The sequence below is a fragment of the Buteo buteo genome, chromosome 8 (genome assembly GCF_964188355.1).
Source record: "Buteo buteo chromosome 8, bButBut1.hap1.1, whole genome shotgun sequence".
NCBI classification, from domain to species: Eukaryota; Metazoa; Chordata; class Aves; order Accipitriformes; family Accipitridae; genus Buteo; species Buteo buteo.
In genome coordinates this window covers 46802776-46822865 of record NC_134178.1, presented here as the reverse complement: position 1 = coordinate 46822865, position 20090 = coordinate 46802776, and the positions used below count along the sequence as shown (strand labels likewise).

Sequence of the window (20090 nt, the reverse complement as noted above, 5' to 3'; positions counted from 1 at the left end):
CTGCAGTGGGGGGGTTTTTGCATGAAACGAGAATAAACCTCAAACGACAACATTGAAAAAATATACAATATATATATATAATATCTGGGGCAGGGTTGTGAGAGACCCCACTCTGAGCCCTATGGCTGGCTCCTCCTTCCAAATTTCTGTTCTTTCCAAGCCGCTCCTTCCTCGTCATGGTTTGAACTGTGCCACTGTCATGTGCAAGTGCCCTAACACATGTTTCTAGAGAGCCAGATGGGGGGTCAATAACGTGGGGAATGTCCACAATGAGAATGGCAGAAGATGAAGGAACATGGGAGGCAGAAATGACAAATGAGGGAGGAGCGCATGTGTACACGGTGGGGGGAAGGAAGAAGTTAAAAGTAAGACACCTCCTCCTTCCAGCCATATGTTTTGGGGGAATCCATTGGACTGGTGTTTTAAAGCTCCTAGTAGCGGTGAGAGCCGTCGCTTTTGCCGATGATGTGTCGGTCATCCATGTCATTGCTGTCCGGGGAGTCGGGCGTCTCCGAGTCGGTGCTGTCATCTTCGTCCTCCATCCCCTCGCTAGCTCTGCCCTCGCCGCTTTCTGCTGCCCTGTCCTGGCAGCTCTGGTAGGACTGGGGAGGTGAGAGATGGGGTGAGGGGAAGGATCTGGCACCCCGGCTGCCCACCCAGCCCCAGCCGCTGTGGCCGCTCCTCACCTCCATGGGGTTGACTATGATGGTGAGGGCCGAGTCATCCCAGAACATGTCGCTCTCTTTGCCTCCGGTGCTTGCGTGCTCCCCTTCAGCAGCCCCAGGGACCTCCTGCCCCACTCCCCGCCGGTGCAGGGAGTGGATGCGCAGGATGCCGAGGATCACCATGAGCGCCAGGAAGCCCACGCACACCACAATGATGACAGTGGCAGCGCTGGGGACCACTTTGGAGAAAGAAAATGAGAAGGTGTGGTTAGAGCCTGCCACAGAAACGGGCGTTTCCAACCTGTCCTGCGGGAAGTGGGGTTCCTGGGCAGCGCTTGGGTTTTTGGTCTAGGCAGGAATGCGTCCTGACTTTTCCGCTCCCCTGGGCACAGGCAGGTCCTGCCTTCAGCTGCTCTATCTTCGCTGGAGGCCTGCCTGGTTTTCCAGGATGCCTGGGTCCAGGCGTGCTCCGATGTCAGCCTGGCCTGTAGACTCTGCACATCTTTGGTTTACAGAAGTCCCCGGAACATGTTGCACAGCAGCCATTTGTATCCCCCTCTTGGGAGGGAGAAATGTGGGCTAGGGAGAGCCTCTAAGGGCACAAGGATGATTTTCCCAGGGTGTGATTTCTATGCAAGCAGTAGAGAAAGAAGGAAGCCAAAAGAAGTCTGCTTTGCATATGGGGCAGAGGCGAGGGCTGTGATGGCCTTCTAATTAGTGCCACAGCCAAGGCCTGGCTTCTCCACAGGAGAAAACTTGAAATTCATCTAAGACCCTCAGCCCAACTCCCACTCCTTTGCTCTAGGCCTGTAGGCTGAGCCTGGACTCCCCAGATAACCCCCTTCCCTGCAAAATCTATCTATCTGGGCCCTCCGTGGATTTGTTCTGGCTGGTTCTGTACGGCAGGGACAACTTTTCCTTTGCTGCTGCCATTGGGCAGAGCTGGGGAAGGGACCAGCAAAGTCTGGGGTTTGGTGGTCTCCCAGCACATCGCAGGCTGTCCCTGTGGTGGCTCAGGACCGGCTGCAGGACCGGACCAGCTGGGGATCAGCTGCTGCAGGAAGCTGCACCAAAGGTGCTTTCCACGTTCCCTACAACGGGACAAAAATCAACGCAGGGTCTTCTGTAACAATCCTAGAGCTCTCGCAGCCTAGGAGGAGCCAGCTGGACTGCGGTCATGCTTGTGGCACAGGGCTGCCAGCGCAAACCAACAAATCTAATATCTAGTCTGGTTTTCAAGCTTCTCTCTCCTCTGTTTTGGGGGGCAAGAATGCTCCTCTTGTCTGCATGGTGCTGTCTCCTACATTTTTCTGCCTTGCTGACCACCACCTAGTCCCATCTCTTTTTTTTTTTAGATCAGTGGCAGTCTTGATTCTCTTGTTTTTCTCCTGCTCTTGAAGCTTCTTTCTGAAATTACATTACCCCCAAGCCCGCACAGCACCTTTGCAAGGTGCACAAATTAAATGGTACCAGCTTACGATTGTTCTTTTTAAACCTTCTCAGGTGTAGATTTTAGGCTGCCTCTACGTCAAGAAAACAACACAGCAAAAGAGGAGGATTGTTGCGCCAAGCTCTCAAACACGGTTTGACACAGACTGCAGTCCATTTGCTAATGATGAGTAGGACAGGACAGTATAATGAGAACTCGGTAATATGGGTATAGGGAGCCTGAAAGGAATCCTCTGCTATAGGTTCTACCAGGATATCATAAAATCAGCATCCTGACCTAAAGGAATAACCCCAGAAGATAGTGTTACTTACTTGGGTTGTTAGGGCCGCTTGCCAAACTGTGCCCAGATAGCTCTGGGGGTAAATGATGGCCACGGTGCATGAACTGCTGGGAGCTCAGAATATGGTTAGGATGAGCAGCTCGGTTCACGTTGTGGAGGACATTCACCTGCAGAAAGAGCAGAGCGAGAGAGACTCAGCCCTGTGTTCAAGGTATATTCTACATATTGTGTGCATTCCCGTCCACCGTCTCCTCTGCATGCATGCACAAGCACCTACGTGTGCGTGTATCTATCTCGTACCTCAACAGTAAACTCATTGCTGGAGTAGCGTCCGTTCATCTCAGTGCAGGACAGGTGAAACTTCCTCTCATAAAGAGCAGCCCCGTGGTTGATGTGGTATGAGACCTGGCGCAGTATTTCCTCGTAAACTGCAATGCTCTCCACACCTGAGACAAGAAGAGACATTGTCGTGGGGCGAGGAAGCTCCTGCTTCAAAGTCATCTGGCGTCACAACCCCGCAGCAACTAGGAGCTATAGAGGAATCCAAGGCAATGCTGGGTTCGTTAATTTTGGGAAGGGAGCAGAGATGGAGCTGGCTGCAAAGGACCTGATGAAATCCCCGCTTGCTTTGCTAGAACAAGTGGAAGGGATGGAAGGATCAAGAGCAGCAGCCCTGTTAAGTTCTGGAGAGTACAATAGTGTTGTACCAGTTCACAACCTGTGGAGCGTGCTGTCCCCCAGCCGCATCACACAAAATGCTGCTGGCTCCCGACAACACCAAACCCCACGGAGTAAGTCCGGAGGAGCGATACGAGCCTGGGTGAGAGCTCAGACACCATGCCCTAGTACTGCGGGCTGGAGGAGGACTCACCTCCCCAAGGAAACGGCCTGGGACTTCCAGAAGCCGGGAGTTCAACAAACGGTTACACCTCAGAGTCTCACAAAGGTCACCGACACGTCTCTAACATCGGGCCAAGTGCTTCCCCCAGCGACGCCTGACAGGCCGCGGGCGAGGTGTAATTAGACCGCTGTGGCCAAGGAGAGGACGTACCTGTGATGGTCAGGTAGGCAGAGGTGTTCACGAGCTCCAGGCCCCGCTGCTGCAGCAGTGCCCCGTCCAGGAGCAGATACTCCCTCTCTGGGTCCAGGTCGTCTCCTACCAACGAGATCTCGCAGCCATCCAGGTTGTGCACGATCTCATCTGACATTCGTGTGTCTGTCACTGAGACGCGAACGGAAAGAAGACAGGGCCAGAAAGCCAGACAGCCGTCAGTGAAGGCAGGAGTTACTCAGAGTGGGACCCACTTACTTAAAAGCGCTCACATCCTACGTAATGACTTCTCTTTCTCTGGCTAGCACTGACCTTGAGTAAAATCAGCCAGTCTAATTACTTGTTGGAGGAGTCCCCCCGGTTCTAATGGCATTATTTATGTGCATAATAAAGTCACTTTATTTTGGAACAACACGCTATTATCAGACTGGTTCACGATAACACATCTTGGCTGTAAGGACTCTGTTGACAATGACAATGTGCAAATTGGGAACAACTCTATCACACATTCCCAGACCCTGAGTGCTTTTGAAAGCTTTCCCCTGCCTCATGACTGCTGGTTACCATGGTTGAGATCTCATCTTCTTTAAAATGACAACCACATTCCATGACTAACTGCTTTCAGCAGGGCTAAGACCAACCTGCTCTATGTCAAGAAACTCATCCTTTTACGAGGAAAGGCAAAGCTGCTAAACAGAAAGCTATGAGCAAAAAATCCCATTACCGGAAGAGATATGAAAGAAGTGAAAGGACATGTAGAGCCCAGAGTGCAGAGAAATAATCTGAGGGTGATGGAGAGAAATTGAGGGACATGGTATCATAGGGTGTGAGGAAACCGACTGGGGAATTCACAGGAGTAAGTGATGCAGGAAGAGATGGGAGGGGGTGAGAAATAAGGAAAGCAGGAGAGAAGGAAGCAGGAGGAGGCTGAGTAAGCGCAGGTGTGGAGAGAGCAACAGGCAGGACATCCATCCAGTGCTGGATTCGATCAAGGGAAATGTAGGTAAAATGTAAAAGGGATTAGGAATGAGCAGCCTGGGAAAGAAGGAGGAGAGGGTGAGGCAAAGGAACTGGGTGGATAGAAAAAGTACAGGGAGGAGCAGAAAGGGATAAGAACCGATTAGCCTACATATTGACAGACAATGGGCCTTGCTTCTATATTTGTAAACTCTCTCCTATTTCGGGTGTAATGAGGGGCTCTACTTCCTCTGCAGAGCAGCAACTCTTGTAGGGCTTTCCACCTTGTCTCTTAGACCTCGCCCCGTACTCCACTCACCGGTACCATGCCAGTTCTCATCCTTCTTGGCCTCCACCTGGTGAGAAATAGAGCAGGTGATCTGGAGGTTGGGGAACAGGGGGACCCCGTCAGGACCCTCAAGGTCTGATGCAGGATGAGCAAAGTGGGCATTGCCACTCAACAGGATCTGGGGGGCATCAGGCTGTAGCACCACAACGTAACCTTCCACGTCAGGAATGGAGACACAGGACTCTTCACTGAAACACCTGAAGGAGAGCAGTAGAAAGCATCGGTTGGCCCAAGCTTCCACCAGCAGCGTTGTAAAAGAACAACTCCTGCCCATTACTGCCAGTGAAGAGAACATCCTTTTTCTGGTAGTCTTCCTAAAGCTTCCCTAGAGCCTGCTGTGCAAGAGAGAGAAGTGTGGTAGGAAGGACGTCACTGGGTTTCAGGTGACTTGGTCACATCCACACACCACAGAGGAAATTAAAACCAGGCCACATGCCGGGAACACCATGAGTGAAGGTAGGAGTTCTGCTACCTGCAAAGATCCCAGGACCCAGCATTACAGTATCCGTTTGGATACTGGATACTTTAATCCTGCTTTTCAGGAAGACTCGTACCCATTTTGAGACCATCAGTTAGAACTAAATCCAAGGTGAGGGAGTGTGCTTTTAGTCAACAGAGAGGTAACCCTCTTGCTGAACTTAGCCGGAGGTGCCGCTTTGTCCACTCACTTGACACTAGTGGTGAGTCTGAGCGGCCGGACTCCAGGGGTAGCGAAGCGCAGTGAATTCATGTAAGCCACGTGCTGGATTGCATGGTTGAAGGTTTCCACATCGTCACCCTCCAAGGTGAGCAGGGACTGAGAGGGGTTCACGTGAACCTACAGGTGGAAGAGAAGAAAATACTCAGGGTTCCTTGGCAAATGCCAAGAGTCCAGGCTAAGCGAGACACCAAGGAGAAAGGTGGGGAGTTGTCTGAGGCGGGGGAGCAGGCAAAGTCCTGGGAAGCAAGGCTGGGGAGGAGAGTGGAGGAGACCCATGCAAGCTGGGCAGATGGGCGTACCTTCATCCCTTTGCCCAGACTGTCGAAGTCACTGTAATCAAGCCCCTCACGGCAGGCATATAGGCATTCAATAACCTCCCGGCTCTCCAAGCTACCAGGGCGCACAGTGAAGCCAGCCAAGTAACCATGGAAGTAGTGGTGTATCGACAGAGGATCTCCTGAGGGAAACATGGGAGGTGGAGGGTGTGAGAGACATGGCGAGGAAGAGAGCAAAACCAACAAAAGCAACAGAGTGAGGGACAGACAGATGTTAAGGGAGGTGGAGAGAGACAGAGGGGTGCACGGGGCATGGAAAAGCCAAGACAACAAAAGCAACGTTGTGAGGGACAGACAGATGCTAAGAGAAGTAGAGAGAGACAGAGGGGTGCACGGAACACGGAAAAGAAAGATAACAAGAAGACGGGGGATGCTGAAGTAAGGCGATGACCATTTTTTGAATTCCAGATGGGGGAAAGCGAGAAAAACAGACCAACAGAAAGACTAGGGCAGTGAACGGTGGGTAGCGTAGAGAAGTTTCTGCCAAACTGCTGAATGCCAGATGGAAACAATTTCTTGTCCCCTTCTCGCTCTGCTTCCTGTGAGGGCTTTTAAAAGAAACTATACGTTTCATAGATAGTTAGGGATGAGGTGACATCTCCTGATGTCTCTAATGGCTCTTGTGTTCTTCAGAGACCAACTTTAATGATCAGGCATGAGGACTCTTTCTCCACATGAAAAGCATACTGCATCTCTCAAAGCAGGCTGTAGTCCTCCTATCAGCCTTTTCATGCTCCACAGATACCAGCGTATCAGGGACCAATCTGCCAAATAAGGGGTTTCCTCCCAAGATGGTGGGAGGTGGCAGGACAGGACCAGGGTTGCTGTATGAGGAAGGCACCATGCAAGAAGTGACAGTCATGCACGGTGAAGTGGGGAAGGGAACCGCCTTCTTTCTTTTCCCTACCTTGTGCACTATCAGTGGAGTTCTCGCTTCCTTTGATTTTCTCTTTGGTTTTCTCCTCTGCAAAAGGAGAACATGCAGAGAAGCAATAAGGCATTGGAAGAGGGTAGTTACAGGGTCAGGCAAGTATCTATACAAGTGCCTGCATGGGCCAGTCCAAAAGAACAGCTCTGGAGTCGTGTGCCAAGCAGTGCACCCTTCAACCCTAGAGACAGCACATCACAGGTGGAAGAGGGCAGAGTCCCCCTCAGGAAGGGGACGGGGAGACTGTAGGATGAGTAACTGATACAAGGGAGAAAGTATAGGGGTGGTTTTTTTCTCCTTTCCCAATGATACCTATTTGGGGAACTAATTGATCCCCATTTATGGGACATGGTCCTAGCCATGTTTGCAAAAAGCCAGGTTCTCAACATCCCTTTTAAACTCAGATGGTTCCAGGAGGGTGTCCCAAGCTGATTAATAATTGTTGGTTGCAAAAAGCCAATCGAGAGCACAGAGCTGTGGGAAGATCCCTGACCTGGCAGAAGCAGTACTACAGTAAAGATTTGATCTCGCTAGAAATTTGTGCTGGAGTGAAGGCAAGCAGCAGGCAAATTCCTTTAGTTCGGTCCTGCTTCAGTCTTGCAAGAGAACCGAAAGACCTGGGAAATGCAGCCTTACATCTCCACAGAACAGATTTTAATCTGGTAGTGGCTTAACTATGTTTCTAACCTGAACGTTGTCCTCCAACCCAATTCCTCTGCTGAACCATTTGTGACTTCTTCATACAGACCCTCAAGACACAGAAATCCCCATCAATACGACCAGCAGCACAAACAGCACTGCCTGCTCTCTGATGAAAAGCTTTGATAGAAACACCAAAGCCTGAACGAGGTACAGAGTTTCAACTCTCCTCTGCCTGAAAGCTGGTTATCCATCGCATATTCTACTGCTGTTGTCCATGAAGCTGCCGACGACACTTGTCCCTGAGCTATTATTACCATGGCCTGCTGGCTTGGTCCGTAAGGAAGGAAGGAGCCACATTGGCTTTGGTGCCAAGGAGGCAAGATGGCAGCAACGTGGTTTGCATCATCTAGTACCGGGTGGTGTTTCTTCCACCTCTTCTGGCTCTCCCTCCACTCCCTTGTCTCCCATATGGGAAGAGCATGGTTCGGGGAGCGGGCGCTCACCGGTCCAGCAGGCTCCAATCATGAGCGAGGGTTCCCGCCGTGGGGGGTGAATGAGCCCGTTGTCGTGGATGAGGGCAGGGTCGTAAGAGACGCCGTCCACGTAGAGCGTGACGGTGGGGAACTCCAGGTTGAGGGCGTAATGGTGCCACTCGTCGTCGCAGACCTAGGGCAGACAGCAGAGGAGGGGATCGGCAAAGGGCAGAAGGAGAAGGGACGTGGGGAAGAGGCAAACGCTTCCTCCCTCACCTGCTCAAGCTTCCAGAGGAATTTCACAGGCCTTGAACTTTCCAGCAACGGCCAGTAGAGGAAAGCGATCCGGCAGCCGTGCACAGCCAGAGAGTAATGCGAGTAGCCGTCCTCTGCCAGGGACAAGCACAGGGAGTTAGGCATCGCACCTCGGAGCGGTCTCGCTAGCCAGAGCCCCGAAGCACACGCTAGCCTGCACGACTGGCACTCGGCACCGCGCGCTCGCGGCGGGCTTGACTGCTCCCAGAAGAAGCGACACCTGAAGAACCTGCCTTCCTAAGGAGGGACCCCTGCCCAGGTCCCTCTCCAGAACACAAAGAGATTTCCCCCTGCGGGGACAATCCCTTCTAACTCATTAGAGGCAGCGGGCAGAAGCGTCCCCAACCCAGGAAAAGCGTCTCACCGCTCTGCACTGTACTGCAGATCACCGTCTCCTCTTCCCGCCTGCCTTTGCCGGGCACCACGGCGTGCTTCATCCACACGGACAGGGTGAAGTGGTCACTCAGCCCCTCGTGGGCGTTCGGCCCGTTCACGACAGGCACCTGGGCAGCCTGGCTGCCATTGAACCAGTAGATGAGGCTGCTGTCCTGGCTGTAGTGCACCGAGAGCCGCGCCGTCCAGTTCGCCGTGGGGCTCGGCACCGGCAGCAGGTCGATCTCTCCTGAGGCAGCACCTACGGAGAAGGGAAGGAGTCAGGAGCGTCAGCACGGGAGAATAAGGAGCCTGAGAACTGGGGAACAGATGAAGAGGGTGCTAGAGGGCTCGTTGTAAGGTCTCAGGGGACAGGGAGAGGAGGAATTGCCTATAGGCCTTCTCCTAGCTGGAGAAGGATGGTGACTTTTCCATCTGTGCTGAGGGGAGTCCCACAGACTTTGCGTACTGGGGCAATGCACAGAAACCTCCGGCTTCCCAGCGAGGAAAGCACGGGGAGCCCCTTCTAAATACGGGCAGGGTGCCCGCTGCCCCTCGATGCAGCGTGCGATCTAGGCGTCCTCCCTGACCGCAGCCGACGTGAGGAACGTGTCCCCGGCACCCCTGCCGCGTGAGGCGCGGAGCTACCGCTGGGCACCCCTCCAAGGGAAGGGGCAGGGTGCCGTGCCGCAACTGCCCTCGGCCCAGGAAAGAACCAATTCACCGCAGAGTTTGCGTAGCGACTTCTCGGAGTAGTTATCCCGGTCGCAGCCCTTGGCCACGTGGTTCGTCTGCAGCTCCACCGTGGCCTGGATGTTCCACAGGGGCTCGTCGCAAGTCTCCAGGTGAATGCTGGGGAAGAGCGCGAGGCTGCCTGCCCCCGGGGTGTACTCAATCCTCTTGTTCCAGCCTAATGAAGAAGAGTGAAAGGGAGGGGTTAGGTCCTGCCAAGGACCCAAGGCCAGAACGTTTGGCACACACACAAGTGGCATCTATGGACCAGCCCAGAAACAGAGATTTTTTGGCCCTTTCCGTGTTGGAAAGACAACTTTATGCAGCTGGCATCAGTGCAAGGGAAGATTTCCTAGAAGCACAGGGTCCAAATTCTCGTCTTCTACAGCTAGTACCAGTGTAGCATCACTCCCTGGATTGTCAACCTCTCTTACCAGGCAGAGCAGATATTTAGCTGTGTTGATTTCCCCTTAACTCTATTGACTAAGGTGAACCTGTAGGCATACAACACCTCTGGAAAAGCCAAATACGCTCAGGATGAGCGGCCCCAAAACCGATCTACCTTGAATACAGTCTATGAGCCTTATCAAATACATAGTAGTTCACAGTAATCCAAGGAAAGATTTTTCCAATGTTAGAATTGCCTTTCAGTGGCTTTGCAACAGACTTAGGTGTCTGCTGCATCCCCTTAGGTGGGACTGAAGGGTTGGTGCCAGAACTGAACCCTGTATATGGGCATACAAATTTATACGTGTATATATAAACATTTGCAATGAGTAGGACCGAGTAGTAGTTCAGCAAAAGCAAAGGGAAGACGTAACTGTGTTTGGAGGTTTCATACCCTGCCAGCTGGGCTTGCAGGTGGGTTTCACCTGGATTTCCACTTCAGCATCATCAGAAGCCCGCTTCTTTCCACAGTCATAGGCTGTCACTGTGAATTTGTAGAGACGATCTCCACTGTACTGCAGCTTCTCCGTGTTCTCGATGTTCCCTGGTTAGGAAGACAAAGAGATCAAGGGAGAGGAAAGACAGTCTCCTCAGAGATGTTCCTTCTAGAAATCACTCTTATTTTTGATCAGCTACAAAAACAACCAAAAAGGGGTCGAGTTCCCGCCCCCCGGTGCCACTCCGTGACAAGCTATAGCATCCCACAAAATGGCTGCTGCATCTCTGCACCAGGAGAGATAGATCAGCAGTGCTAGAAAATTCATACAGTACAGCTCTGCCAGTAAATGGGACTGGCAGAGAGGGAGCAAAGCAGGACGGGGGGAGCGACGTGCTCGTGGTAGGTGCGGAGTCTTACCGTCATTGTCAATGAGAAAGGGAATATTGGGGGTCAGGATCTCATAGTAGCAGATCTGGCTGTACTGGGGCGAGCAGTCTCCATCAATGGCCTCCACACGCAAGATGCGGTCATACAGCTTTCCCTCAGTCACTGCCACACGATACAACTTTTCCACAAAGACAGGGGCAAATTCATTCACGTCATTTACTCGAACGTGCACCGTGGCCCTGATGCAGAGAGACATCAGAAAGAACGGATCGGCCGATTAGGAGCCGTACACCACCTAAATTTCAGTGTAAGTCACTCCCCTAAAGCGCACCAGTCTGATTTCCAGCTGTCAAAAGCAAGGGCAAAGGAAAGAGACCTTGGTTTCAACGCAGCAATGTTGGCACACAGGAGGTAGGACAATGGTTTCCCACCCCAGAGAAAGAGCAAAAGGAACGATAAAGTAATCTGGACCTCCTGCCTATATGGAGCAACATAAAACACCACCCTCAGACACAACTGTCAGGCAGCCCTCATTTCTAGTGTGTTCACTCATGTGACTCAGTCAGTGAACATTTCTCTTTGGGTCTTATTAACATGTTGAGTTGTAGTATCAAGGCTAGAGAAAAATACTTCTGGCTGAGGGAAGCGTTCCCACAGCAATTTGCATTTGAGTTTCTCTGACAGATCGCATTTTCTAACATGCAGCAATGATTGCATGGACTTACTTGTGTGATTTCTTGGTATTTGCTCCATCAGGTCCCTCTCCGCAGTCGTAAGCCTGGATGGTGAACGTGTGCTCCTTATGTGCTTCACAATCCACTGGTTCCTTGGCCCGGATCAGCCCCTCACCCGTAGCTTTGTCCAGGATCACAGCTTCAAAAGGTACCCCTGCCCCATGGATCCTGAAGCCACAGATTTCACCTGGTAGCCACAAAGGCAGAGAGGAAGCGGAGAAAGAAAAGGACTGAGGAGAGCGCGTTATGCCCCCTGGCTTCCCTCTCCCATATTTTCTTCCTTACTGACTTACGCTCCCCCTTCTCCCTTATTATCACCTCTCATTTCCAGCAGTTTTTGGTTCCCTAAGAGTTCCTCCTGCCCTCTCTCACAGCCATCAACGGTGCAGATTGCCCTCTACTGGAAACTACTCCCACGGCAAGGAGTCCTGACCAGCACCGAGAAAGATCAGAGGTTACGAGGCTCAAGCTAGATTTATTAGTGCTACACAGCCACGGTACTGAGGGAGCACCTTGTTTCTCCTCTGCATCCCTCAGGGAGGCAAAACAGGCCACATATTGCAGATAGACAGCCAAAGCGTGAAGATCCATGATGTCTCATCCACCCACACACGCAGGATGTGCACCGTACTGCAGGGAACTGCAGAGAGGGTCACCCGAATCCTGGAGTTCAGCTCACAGGGACCACTTTTCCTCTCCCAAAGCTGAGGGAGGATGCGCGAGGAAGCTCCAGGCACGGCCCAAGCAAGCACCGGGAATACAACCCTCGGAAAGCCTCATCCGTAGTTTCAGGGATTTGTGCTTACTGTGAGGGGATGTCGCACTGCCAACAAAGTGTGCCCGACCCGCTCTCTCCAGCGCTCACAGACACAGAGCTGTGCATGTGATCTTTGGAAATAGCAGAACTGCGTCAAAAAGTAGCTGGCTCCACCCTCAATTTCTCTCCCTAAGGGAAACAGCTCATGGCATCCTAAATCAAGCTGTGCCCCGACTGCCTCCAGACTTCACTGGGGACCTCCTCCGGAACAAGGTTTGGAGGTGATCGTTTCCTGGAGAGAGCTAGAATCCAGCACAGGGATGAATGTCACCCCGCCTCTGCCTCTTCCGAAGTCTCTCCCTGCCTCCCACCCTTCCCAGAGCTGTCACCCACCTACCTGCATAGCGCAGCGGAGCATCTTTGTCCAGTGCAAATAGCGGTGGGTTGAGCAGGACTGTGTTGTCGTTCTCCATGACGATGCCCTGATACTCGGCTTCAATCCAGGGTTTGTGCTTGTTTGCTGAGGTGGATTTGGGGTAAAGGAGGGAGCACAGGAACGCGTTAGCCGCCAATGACAGATTCAGTAGGAAAAGAGCAGAATATCATCCAGTAGCAGGTAACAACCACCCCTCCCCACCTCCCTCTCTGGAAATAAAGAAGTCTAAAACAGGCTGGGAGGAAGAAGTTCTCTTTCTTTAGTTCTACTCTACATGGCTCTTGGGAGACCTCGTCAGGAACAATGTGTTCCTTCTGGCCTCCTCATTACTATCTTACAAGAAATATGCGGAGAGGCATCTGGGTGCCCAGGAAAGCTGGAGCGGTTAAAAAAATTGAAATCAAGAGGCAGAAGTAGCCTGATCCTGGAGACAGATTCCAAATGCTAAATCCTTTAGCTCACTCAAGGCATAATTACAGGATCCAGGATACATCTTCCCTTGGGGTGTCCCCAGGGGACAAGTCTTGCACGCGGCCATTATCACTTACGCCTCCCATCCTCTGGACTAAGGGCCCTGATCTACACACGCCTACCCAGGTACACTGTCAGTCAGTCACCCTACGCGTAGAATAACCTCCTCTGAGAGTCCCTTGCTCCTTCCTTCCCCACTCCATGGCGAGCACCATATTCCCTTGGCCCCTCCTTGCTAATCCCGGTGGCTGGAGCCTAGCCAGGCTTGGCATGGAGGCAGCAGCCAGCAGGAGGCTCTGAAAAATGTCACAGGCCCAGAAATAGCAAATTAATCTTTATCACACAGGCTCCGGGGCAGGGAAAGGGAGAAATAAAGGGTTGGGGGGGGAAGGGAAGGGGAGGGGAGAGGAGGGGAGAGAGGAGAAAAATCATTGCAAATTGAAAACCCCTCCCCCATGCCCACTCCCTGCCAAATGGGCCTCAGAGATTATATTCCATGGCCTAGTTACAACCCCCCATTCCCAGATAATCCCCCACTCTCCCACCCCCTGGAGACCAAGATTTATTACAGCCCAGTGATACTTTGAGCACAGCATGGCTCAGAGCTGGTGGGGAGCAGGACACCGAGCCTTTCCCCTCAAGGGCACTACTTCCGATATGTGAATTCATCCCCTGCAGCACAGCATCCTCTGAAACCACACCGGCATGGCGTGATGTGTTGACTCAAAAGGGCCCGTATCCCTTACAACCAGCCGCCCCGCAAATCGGGGCCGGGGGACGCTGCCGGAGCCGGGCGGTGGGCCAGCAGACAGGGCGACAGGTCAGGGTGGGGACGCATCAGCGGGGCAGAGCGGGCAGACCCAGCCTGGCGTAGCGGCGAAGAGCGTGGGTTGGCATTTCTCCCTCACCGTATTGATTAAGATTATAAAGCATTGCGTAGGAAATCCAGGGAAGCAGCCACCCTGCTCAGTATGCAGGTGGAATCCTCCCTGTGTGCAAGTGCCCACGTTTCACCCCACCCCTCTGTTGCCCCCACTGGATTCCACCCTGCGGACGGCTCTTGTCCACGCGCCACGCCACCGAGGTGGGAATCCATAGCTACAAATGCCAAATGTGCCCTGTTGCTGGGGTAACAAGCTGGTGGCAGAGAGAGAAATCCTTTGCTGCATCCACCTGCAACTTGGGAATCACCAATCTGATTTCTCGGGAAACGAGTTCCTGGAGATTAGAAAAACATTTTTGGAATATTTTTAGGATACAGACTCCCACCATCTTCAAGAAAGCTCCTGTAAATCTAAAATAATTTGCCAAAGGCGGGGGGTGGGGTGGGGTAGATGTTTCAGAGTGTAAATTCACAAAGGAGAGAGAAAACCCAGAGCGCAAGGGGCCTTGCCTCGCCACCGGGCCCCTTGGCACCACAGCAGTACGAATAAATGCCCCTGCCAATGTCAACGTACACAGAGCTCCGCGTTGCACCCACCCCGTAGCCCTACCTCTGCCGAAGCACGGAAGGCACCCTAAGGTGTCACATTCCCTGGTGACCCCCAAGTCCCTCGCATGTTTTCGGATTCTCCCACCCTGTCAGATTATTGACGCACTGGCTCCCCTCGGACAAATGTCTCACGCCTGTCTCTACAGCCACAGATCTAGAAACCCACATCCTTCTCCATCGCTCTACGTGGCCAAAGACATCTGCATTCAGAACGTTAACAGCTATAGCGTTAGGGTTTTGGGGTTTTTTTTTACACATTTGGCACATAAAATACTGTTTTATATAAGCAACCTGCAGAGTTAACACATAACCGTACAATAATTCCTACTGATGGATTGTAGATGGATGAAGTAGAATTGGAAGATGGAGATAGGGGATGCGTTTTGGAGACCACAGGGGTCTGTGGAGAAGCAACACATTCTCTCCCAGCGGACTAAGGAAGGGAAGGAACGCTAAACCCACCCAGCGATAACTGAAACAAAAGCAAGACAAGCGGGTGGAAACGGGGGAAACGCGAGGGGAATGCCAGAAGGAGAGAACGGAGAGGAAACCGGTGGCAGGAGACGGATGGAGAAAGTAGGGAGAGGGGCTGGGATGAGGACGCCCGGAGGGGCAGAGGGAGCCGGAGCCGGAGCCGCCGGGGACCGCGGACGAAAAACGTGCCAGGCGAAGGCGGCGGGCAGCGCGGAGCCGCATCCGCGGGGGCGGATGGATGAACCGCGGCTCAGCGTGCCCCGACCACCACCACGACCCCCACCACCACCCCCCCCCACCCTGCCCGGCCGCGGGACGCCACCCGGGACGGCACCGGCGGCTCTCCGCCGCTCACCTTTGTTGGAGGCTCCGCCGGGCAGCGCGGCGCAGAGGCAGAGGAGAGGCAGGAGGACGGCGGCGGACCGAGGGTCGCCCATCGCGGCGGCGGGTCCCGGCCCACCGGGGGGGGCTACTGGAGAGCGGCGGGCCCGGCCCTGCCCACGCTCCCGCTCCCACTCGCGGCGCGGTCCCTCCGCCAGCCCGGCTCCGCTCCACGCCCGGCCCCGCCCCGCCACTGCAGCATGACGTCACGGGCGGGGGTCGGCAGCCGGTGGGAGGGGCCGCCGCGCCAGGTGCTGCGGGGGGGGGCACAGGGGCCGGGGTCCTTCTGGCTGCGGGCCGGGCAGGGCACGGAGCTGGGGGGGGGGGGGGCTTCCAAACCGGTGCCCGGTGTTTCGCCCCGGGAAGCATCCTCGCGGCTTGTTGGGGGGGCGGGAGGAGCAGGCTGGGGATGGGGGGGGTGAAGACGGCGGGGGGGGGAGTGTGCCCGGGCGAGGGGCTGCAGACGCCCAGCGGAGCCCGCCGCCCATCCGCCCCCGGGGTGGGCAGGGCGGAGCTGCCAGCCCCCCGCCGCCTATTCTCGACGGGGCGGCCGGGCCCCGGGGGGACACACGCGGGTCGGGGCACTGCCCTGAAGGAGCTCGCAGCCACCGGCGTCACGGTGTGAGAGGGGGCCGGCGGAGGGGAGGGGGGAGAGGAGGCGGCGGGGGGGGGGGGGGTCCGTGCCGCTGGTCGGCCGCCAAGAGCGTTAGACAAGCAGCCCCCCCGGGAGGGCGGAGGGCGAGGGGGTGACCGGCCGCTCTCGCGTCCCCCCCGGTGGAGGCGGAGATGCTGGAAGCGGGGGCAGTCCCGGCCTTTTCCGCATCCCCCCCCCCGCCGGGACTCTTACTGCGGCGGGGCGTCCGGAGCCGGGCTGCCCCGCAGACCTCGCCCCGCCGCGGGAGAGGGACCGGCCCGCCCGGCCAGCGAGCTCGGCCCCCGCTCCGCGCCCGTCCCGGTGCTCGCCCGCTCTCGTCCCCGCCGTCGGTGCCGGTGCCGTGCCCCGGGATGCCTCCCAACCTCACCGGCTATTACCGCTTCGTCTCCCAGGAGAACATGGACGACTACCTGCGCGCTTTAGGTAACTCCAGCCTCCTCGTCCCGCTCCTTCCTCCCCTTTTTGCTCCCTTCCGTCTCCAAAAATGTCCCACGTCGGGGAAGGGTCTTTCTGTCTGCGGCCGCCACTTTTGCGCTGTGGTGGGAGGGGGGTGTCGTGGCTGGGGCTCCCCGGCCAAAAGAGTGGAGGAGCTCTGCGGGGATGCTGCTAGGGAAGGGACCCAGGTCGTCCAGAGTTCTCCCTCGCCCTCTCGTCCTCCAGATATCAACGTGGTCCTGCGAAAACTGGTTTGCCTCCTGAAGCCCGATAAAGAGATCATCCACACGGGAGATCACATGGTCATCCGCACGATCACCTCCCTGCGGGACTACGTGATGGATTTTGACCTGGGAGTCCAGTTTGAGGAAGACCTGGGACCCGTGGATGGACGCAAGTGCCAGGTGAGAAGCCCAAGCAGCACGGTTCGACAGCGGACTGGGGTGCGCGAGAAGTTTAGGGACTTGCTCAGCTTTTGATTCACGAACCAGATGAGAGCCCAGCCCAGAGCTGGCATGCCCCTGCAGGTTGAGGAATAAGTGGTTCGATGAGTAAATCGCTCACAGCAAAGGGGATGAGAAACACCAACAATGCCAAACAGCCAGAATCCCAGTACTTTGGCACCCAGAGGATACTATCCTCTGGAGCAAAGCCCTGAGAAGACAGAACGTCAGCCCGCTTGGCAGTACTCTGTTGCACTTGGAAGCCAGAGGGTCGTTCACCTCCCCCAAGGAGCCACCAAGGAGTCCCCAGATCAGGGACTGCATTTGAAAACGTGTCTGAGAGAAACAGTCGGCATCATCGCTGGGAACCTGTATTGCCAGGACACGCTTGTCTTGGCACCATGTCTTCCCTTCTCCTCCTCTTTTTCAGACAACTGTGTTCTGGGAGGGGGATCAGCTGGTGTGTGAGCAGCTAGGAGAGAAGAGGAACCGAGGCTGGAGGCACTGGCTGGAGGGGGACCAGCTGCATCTGGTGAGGAGGGGTCCGGCGCAGCTTGCTAAATCCCAGTCACGGTGGGCTGGGGGGGGACGCACACAGTGCGGGTGCTCCCGGCTCTGAGCCAGCCGTGCGGCTTCCTTCCAGCTCCTCTCCAGACTTCAGCCCCGGCTCCTCGGGGGCAGCCACCTCTTCACACAAACATCCGCCTCCAGGGTTTAAAAGTTAATGCAGCTCAAGAAAGGCAACGGGCCAGTGCCTGTCCTGCAGCCTGAGATGCTGAGGCTTTGGGAGGGTTGGGAAGGTTTCCTGCCCTGCAGCCTGACCCAACGAGGCTTTGGGAGGGTTGGGAAGGTTCCCTGCCCTGCAGCTTGACCTCCTGAAGCTTTAGGAGGGTTGGGAAGGTTCCCTGCCCTGCAGCCTGACCCGATGAGGCTTTGGGAGGGTCTGGAAGGTTCCCTGTCCTGCAGCCTGACCCAGCAAGGCTTTGGGAGGGTTGGGAAGGTTCCCTGCCCTGCAGCCTGACCCAACGAGGCTTTGGGAGGGTCTGGAAGGTTCCCTGCCCTGCAGCCTGACCTGCTGAAGCTTTAGGAGGGTCTGGAAGGTTTCCTGCCCTGCAGCCTGACCCGATGAGGCTTTGAGAGGGTCTGGAAGGTTCCCTGCCCTGCAGCCTGACCCCGCTGGGGCTTTGGGAGGGTTGGGAAGGTTCCCTGTCCTGCAGCCTGACCCAGCAAGGCTTTGGGAGGGTCTGGAAGGTTCCCTGTCCTGCAGGCTGACCTGCTGAAGCTTTGGGAGGGTCTGGAAGGTTCCCTGCCCTGCAGCCTGACCCGCTGGGGCTTTGGGAGGGTGGGGAAGGGCTGGAGCAGCATGTGGCCCGCCGGACCCCAGCCGGCAGCGGGAGGGCAGGCAGGGCTGCGGTGGCGGCAGCTGGGGAGGGAGAGAAGTTGGGGACCCAGCCTAAACCCCTCTTTCGCCTCCCGCTTTCCCCAGCGCATGACCGCCGAAGACGAGGTGTGTGTCCAGGTCTTCCAGAAAGTGAAATGAGGGTCGTCCCCCCGGCTCCGGACGGGACGCTCGCTCCCCAGTGTAAACTGCCCCGGGTTGAAAAAAAGAAACAGGACCCGAGGGAACGAAGCCCCCCCTCTCCCCGATCCCTGTCACAGCGTGGTTTCTTCTGCCTCGTCTCTCGGCCGGGCCGGGGGAAGGGGGATGGCCGGGGGGGGGGACGGGGACCGGGGGGTCACGGCGGGGCCGGGCCGGGGGGAGCGGGAGGCGGGGAGAGGAGGCGGCCGGGGCGGGGAGGGCGGTGGGCCGGCGGTTCCACGGAGGCTCCTTTCAGAATAAGAGCTGGTGAGGGAGGGGGGGCTGCCCCAGGGCCGGCCCGGACCCCCGCTCACACGCACAGCTCCCGCGCTCCTCCCGGCCCCCGTGGCGGAGGGTCCCCCTTCTTCGGCAGCCACCCCCCGCCCGCCCCAGCCGTCTTCTCCGGGGTGCTCGAGCAGAGAACAGACCTCGTCCTCCCGAGTGATGGGGTTTCGTGGGGCGGTGGGCGAGGGACCCAGCCCCTGAGAGGGTCCCGAGGGTGAGGAAGGGTCAGGTTCTCCTCCCGGCGTGAGAAACCACGGCCACCCCCTCTAGCCCCAGCACGGCTCCTGGCCGTCCTGGAGGCATCTCCCCACAGCTCCTCGCTACCGTCAGAGACCAAGGGACAGAACCAAAGGAGGGGAGGTCCCCTGAAAAGCCAGACCCGTGCCAAAGACGGAGGCGTCTTTTAATGAAGACGCCTGATGGGATGTGCATGAGCCCACAGGCAGGTACTTCTGAAGGACACTTGCGGCTGCCCCCGACAAGAGGTTGAAGGGCAGGGTACGCGGGAATGCGTGGCTGCTGGCATCGCGGAGGACCAGGAGGCAGGCAGATTTTGAAAGCCACAGGCCCTTTTCAAGCTGAGAAAATGCAATTGTTTGCTCCAGCTCCTCACCTAAAAAGTAGTATTTTCCAAAGAGCTTCCCTTCGGGGAAGATGCAAAGATGAGTGCCATGAGAAAAGCCTTACTTCAGAACATCTGATAAGCAAGCGGTTGGGAAGCTGCAGCTTTACCTCTAATGTCAACCGCTGGCTCTTCAGGGTTGTCTCTGAGGTCATCCCAGGCTGCAGCACCCTGTCAATAGTGCAAGAGTACCACTGGGTGGGACAAAATCAAACCCAACGAGCAATCATAGCCACGCCACCCAGCACGTCATGTCCTCTACACAGACCCCTCCACAACCCATCATTCCTTCTATCATGAGGAGACTCTACATTACCTTTGTTGTATTACGAGGTTGCAAAAGGCAGAGCTTTGACTGACAGCAGCTGAAGCTGGTTCAACTGTTGCCCTCTTTGTACTCTTTCCATATGAAGAGAGCCCTTCTGAGCTGCTTCTGGTCCCCACGACCGAGCTCACTTCACTGTGTCCAGACTGACATCTTCCAGGCTGTGGAATCAACAACTAATCAACCCATTTCAGGCCCTGCACCAAAAGCTGGTACAAATTTTCATTTTCTGAGCCTACATTCTGGTTTGATGGTAGACAGCTATTGCCTTCAGGTGGTTAGCCAGGCTCTTCCGCTGGCATATCCACATAATTGTCATGTCAGCCTGTGAGGTGACCTGCCCAGTGGATTGCTTCTGACTCGTTGCCAGCCATTGTATATCCATGACAGCCTCGCGTCTTCAGGAAGCATCTGGTTGTGCCAGAATCATAGATAGGAATCATACCCACTTGATGTGGTCCATGTTCATAATAATCATA

General features: G+C 55.5%; 2 protein-coding genes across 3 annotated transcripts; one reads left to right on the top strand and one right to left on the bottom strand.

Annotated features, from left to right (window-relative positions):
- Nucleotides 1-31: 31 nt before the first annotated feature.
- Nucleotides 32-15469, bottom strand: CLSTN3 (calsyntenin 3). The gene is given in 19 exon segments (XM_075034592.1): nucleotides 32-602; nucleotides 687-904; nucleotides 2427-2562; nucleotides 2696-2841; nucleotides 3447-3617; nucleotides 4723-4949; nucleotides 5421-5569; nucleotides 5752-5909; nucleotides 6695-6751; nucleotides 7861-8023; nucleotides 8107-8219; nucleotides 8510-8779; nucleotides 9242-9427; nucleotides 10091-10240; nucleotides 10553-10761; nucleotides 11248-11443; nucleotides 12411-12533; nucleotides 15242-15404; nucleotides 15407-15469. Coding segments are annotated over 19 exon segments (3069 nt in total). The 3' UTR covers nucleotides 32-431.
- A 21-nt stretch (nucleotides 15470-15490) lies between these two features.
- RBP5 (retinol binding protein 5) lies at nucleotides 15491-18447 on the top strand. 2 transcript variants are annotated; one of them, XM_075034599.1, is made up of 5 exons: nucleotides 15491-15518; nucleotides 16315-16345; nucleotides 16583-16761; nucleotides 17231-17332; nucleotides 18287-18447. In XM_075034599.1, the coding sequence occupies exons 2-5, from the start codon at nucleotides 16321-16323 to the stop codon at nucleotides 18338-18340; spliced, it is 360 nt and encodes a 119-aa protein (XP_074890700.1). In that variant the 5' UTR covers nucleotides 15491-15518; nucleotides 16315-16320; the 3' UTR covers nucleotides 18341-18447. The 2 variants fall into 2 exon arrangements, with proteins under 2 accessions (XP_074890700.1, XP_074890699.1); XM_075034598.1 differs by lacking the exon at nucleotides 15491-15518 and having other exon boundaries at nucleotides 16121-16345.
- The last annotated feature ends 1643 nt before the right edge of the window (nucleotides 18448-20090 follow it).

Coding starts and splice junctions, on each gene's coding strand:
- RBP5 (XM_075034598.1), top strand. CDS start 16,273: ATGCCTCCCAACCTCACCGGCTATTACCGCTTCGTCTCCCAGGAGAAC. Junction 16,762..17,230: donor TGGATGGACGCAAGTGCCAG/GTGAGAAGCCCA, acceptor CCTCTTTTTCAG/ACAACTGTGTTCTGGGAGGG. Junction 17,333..18,286: donor AGGGGGACCAGCTGCATCTG/GTGAGGAGGGGT, acceptor CGCTTTCCCCAG/CGCATGACCGCCGAAGACGA.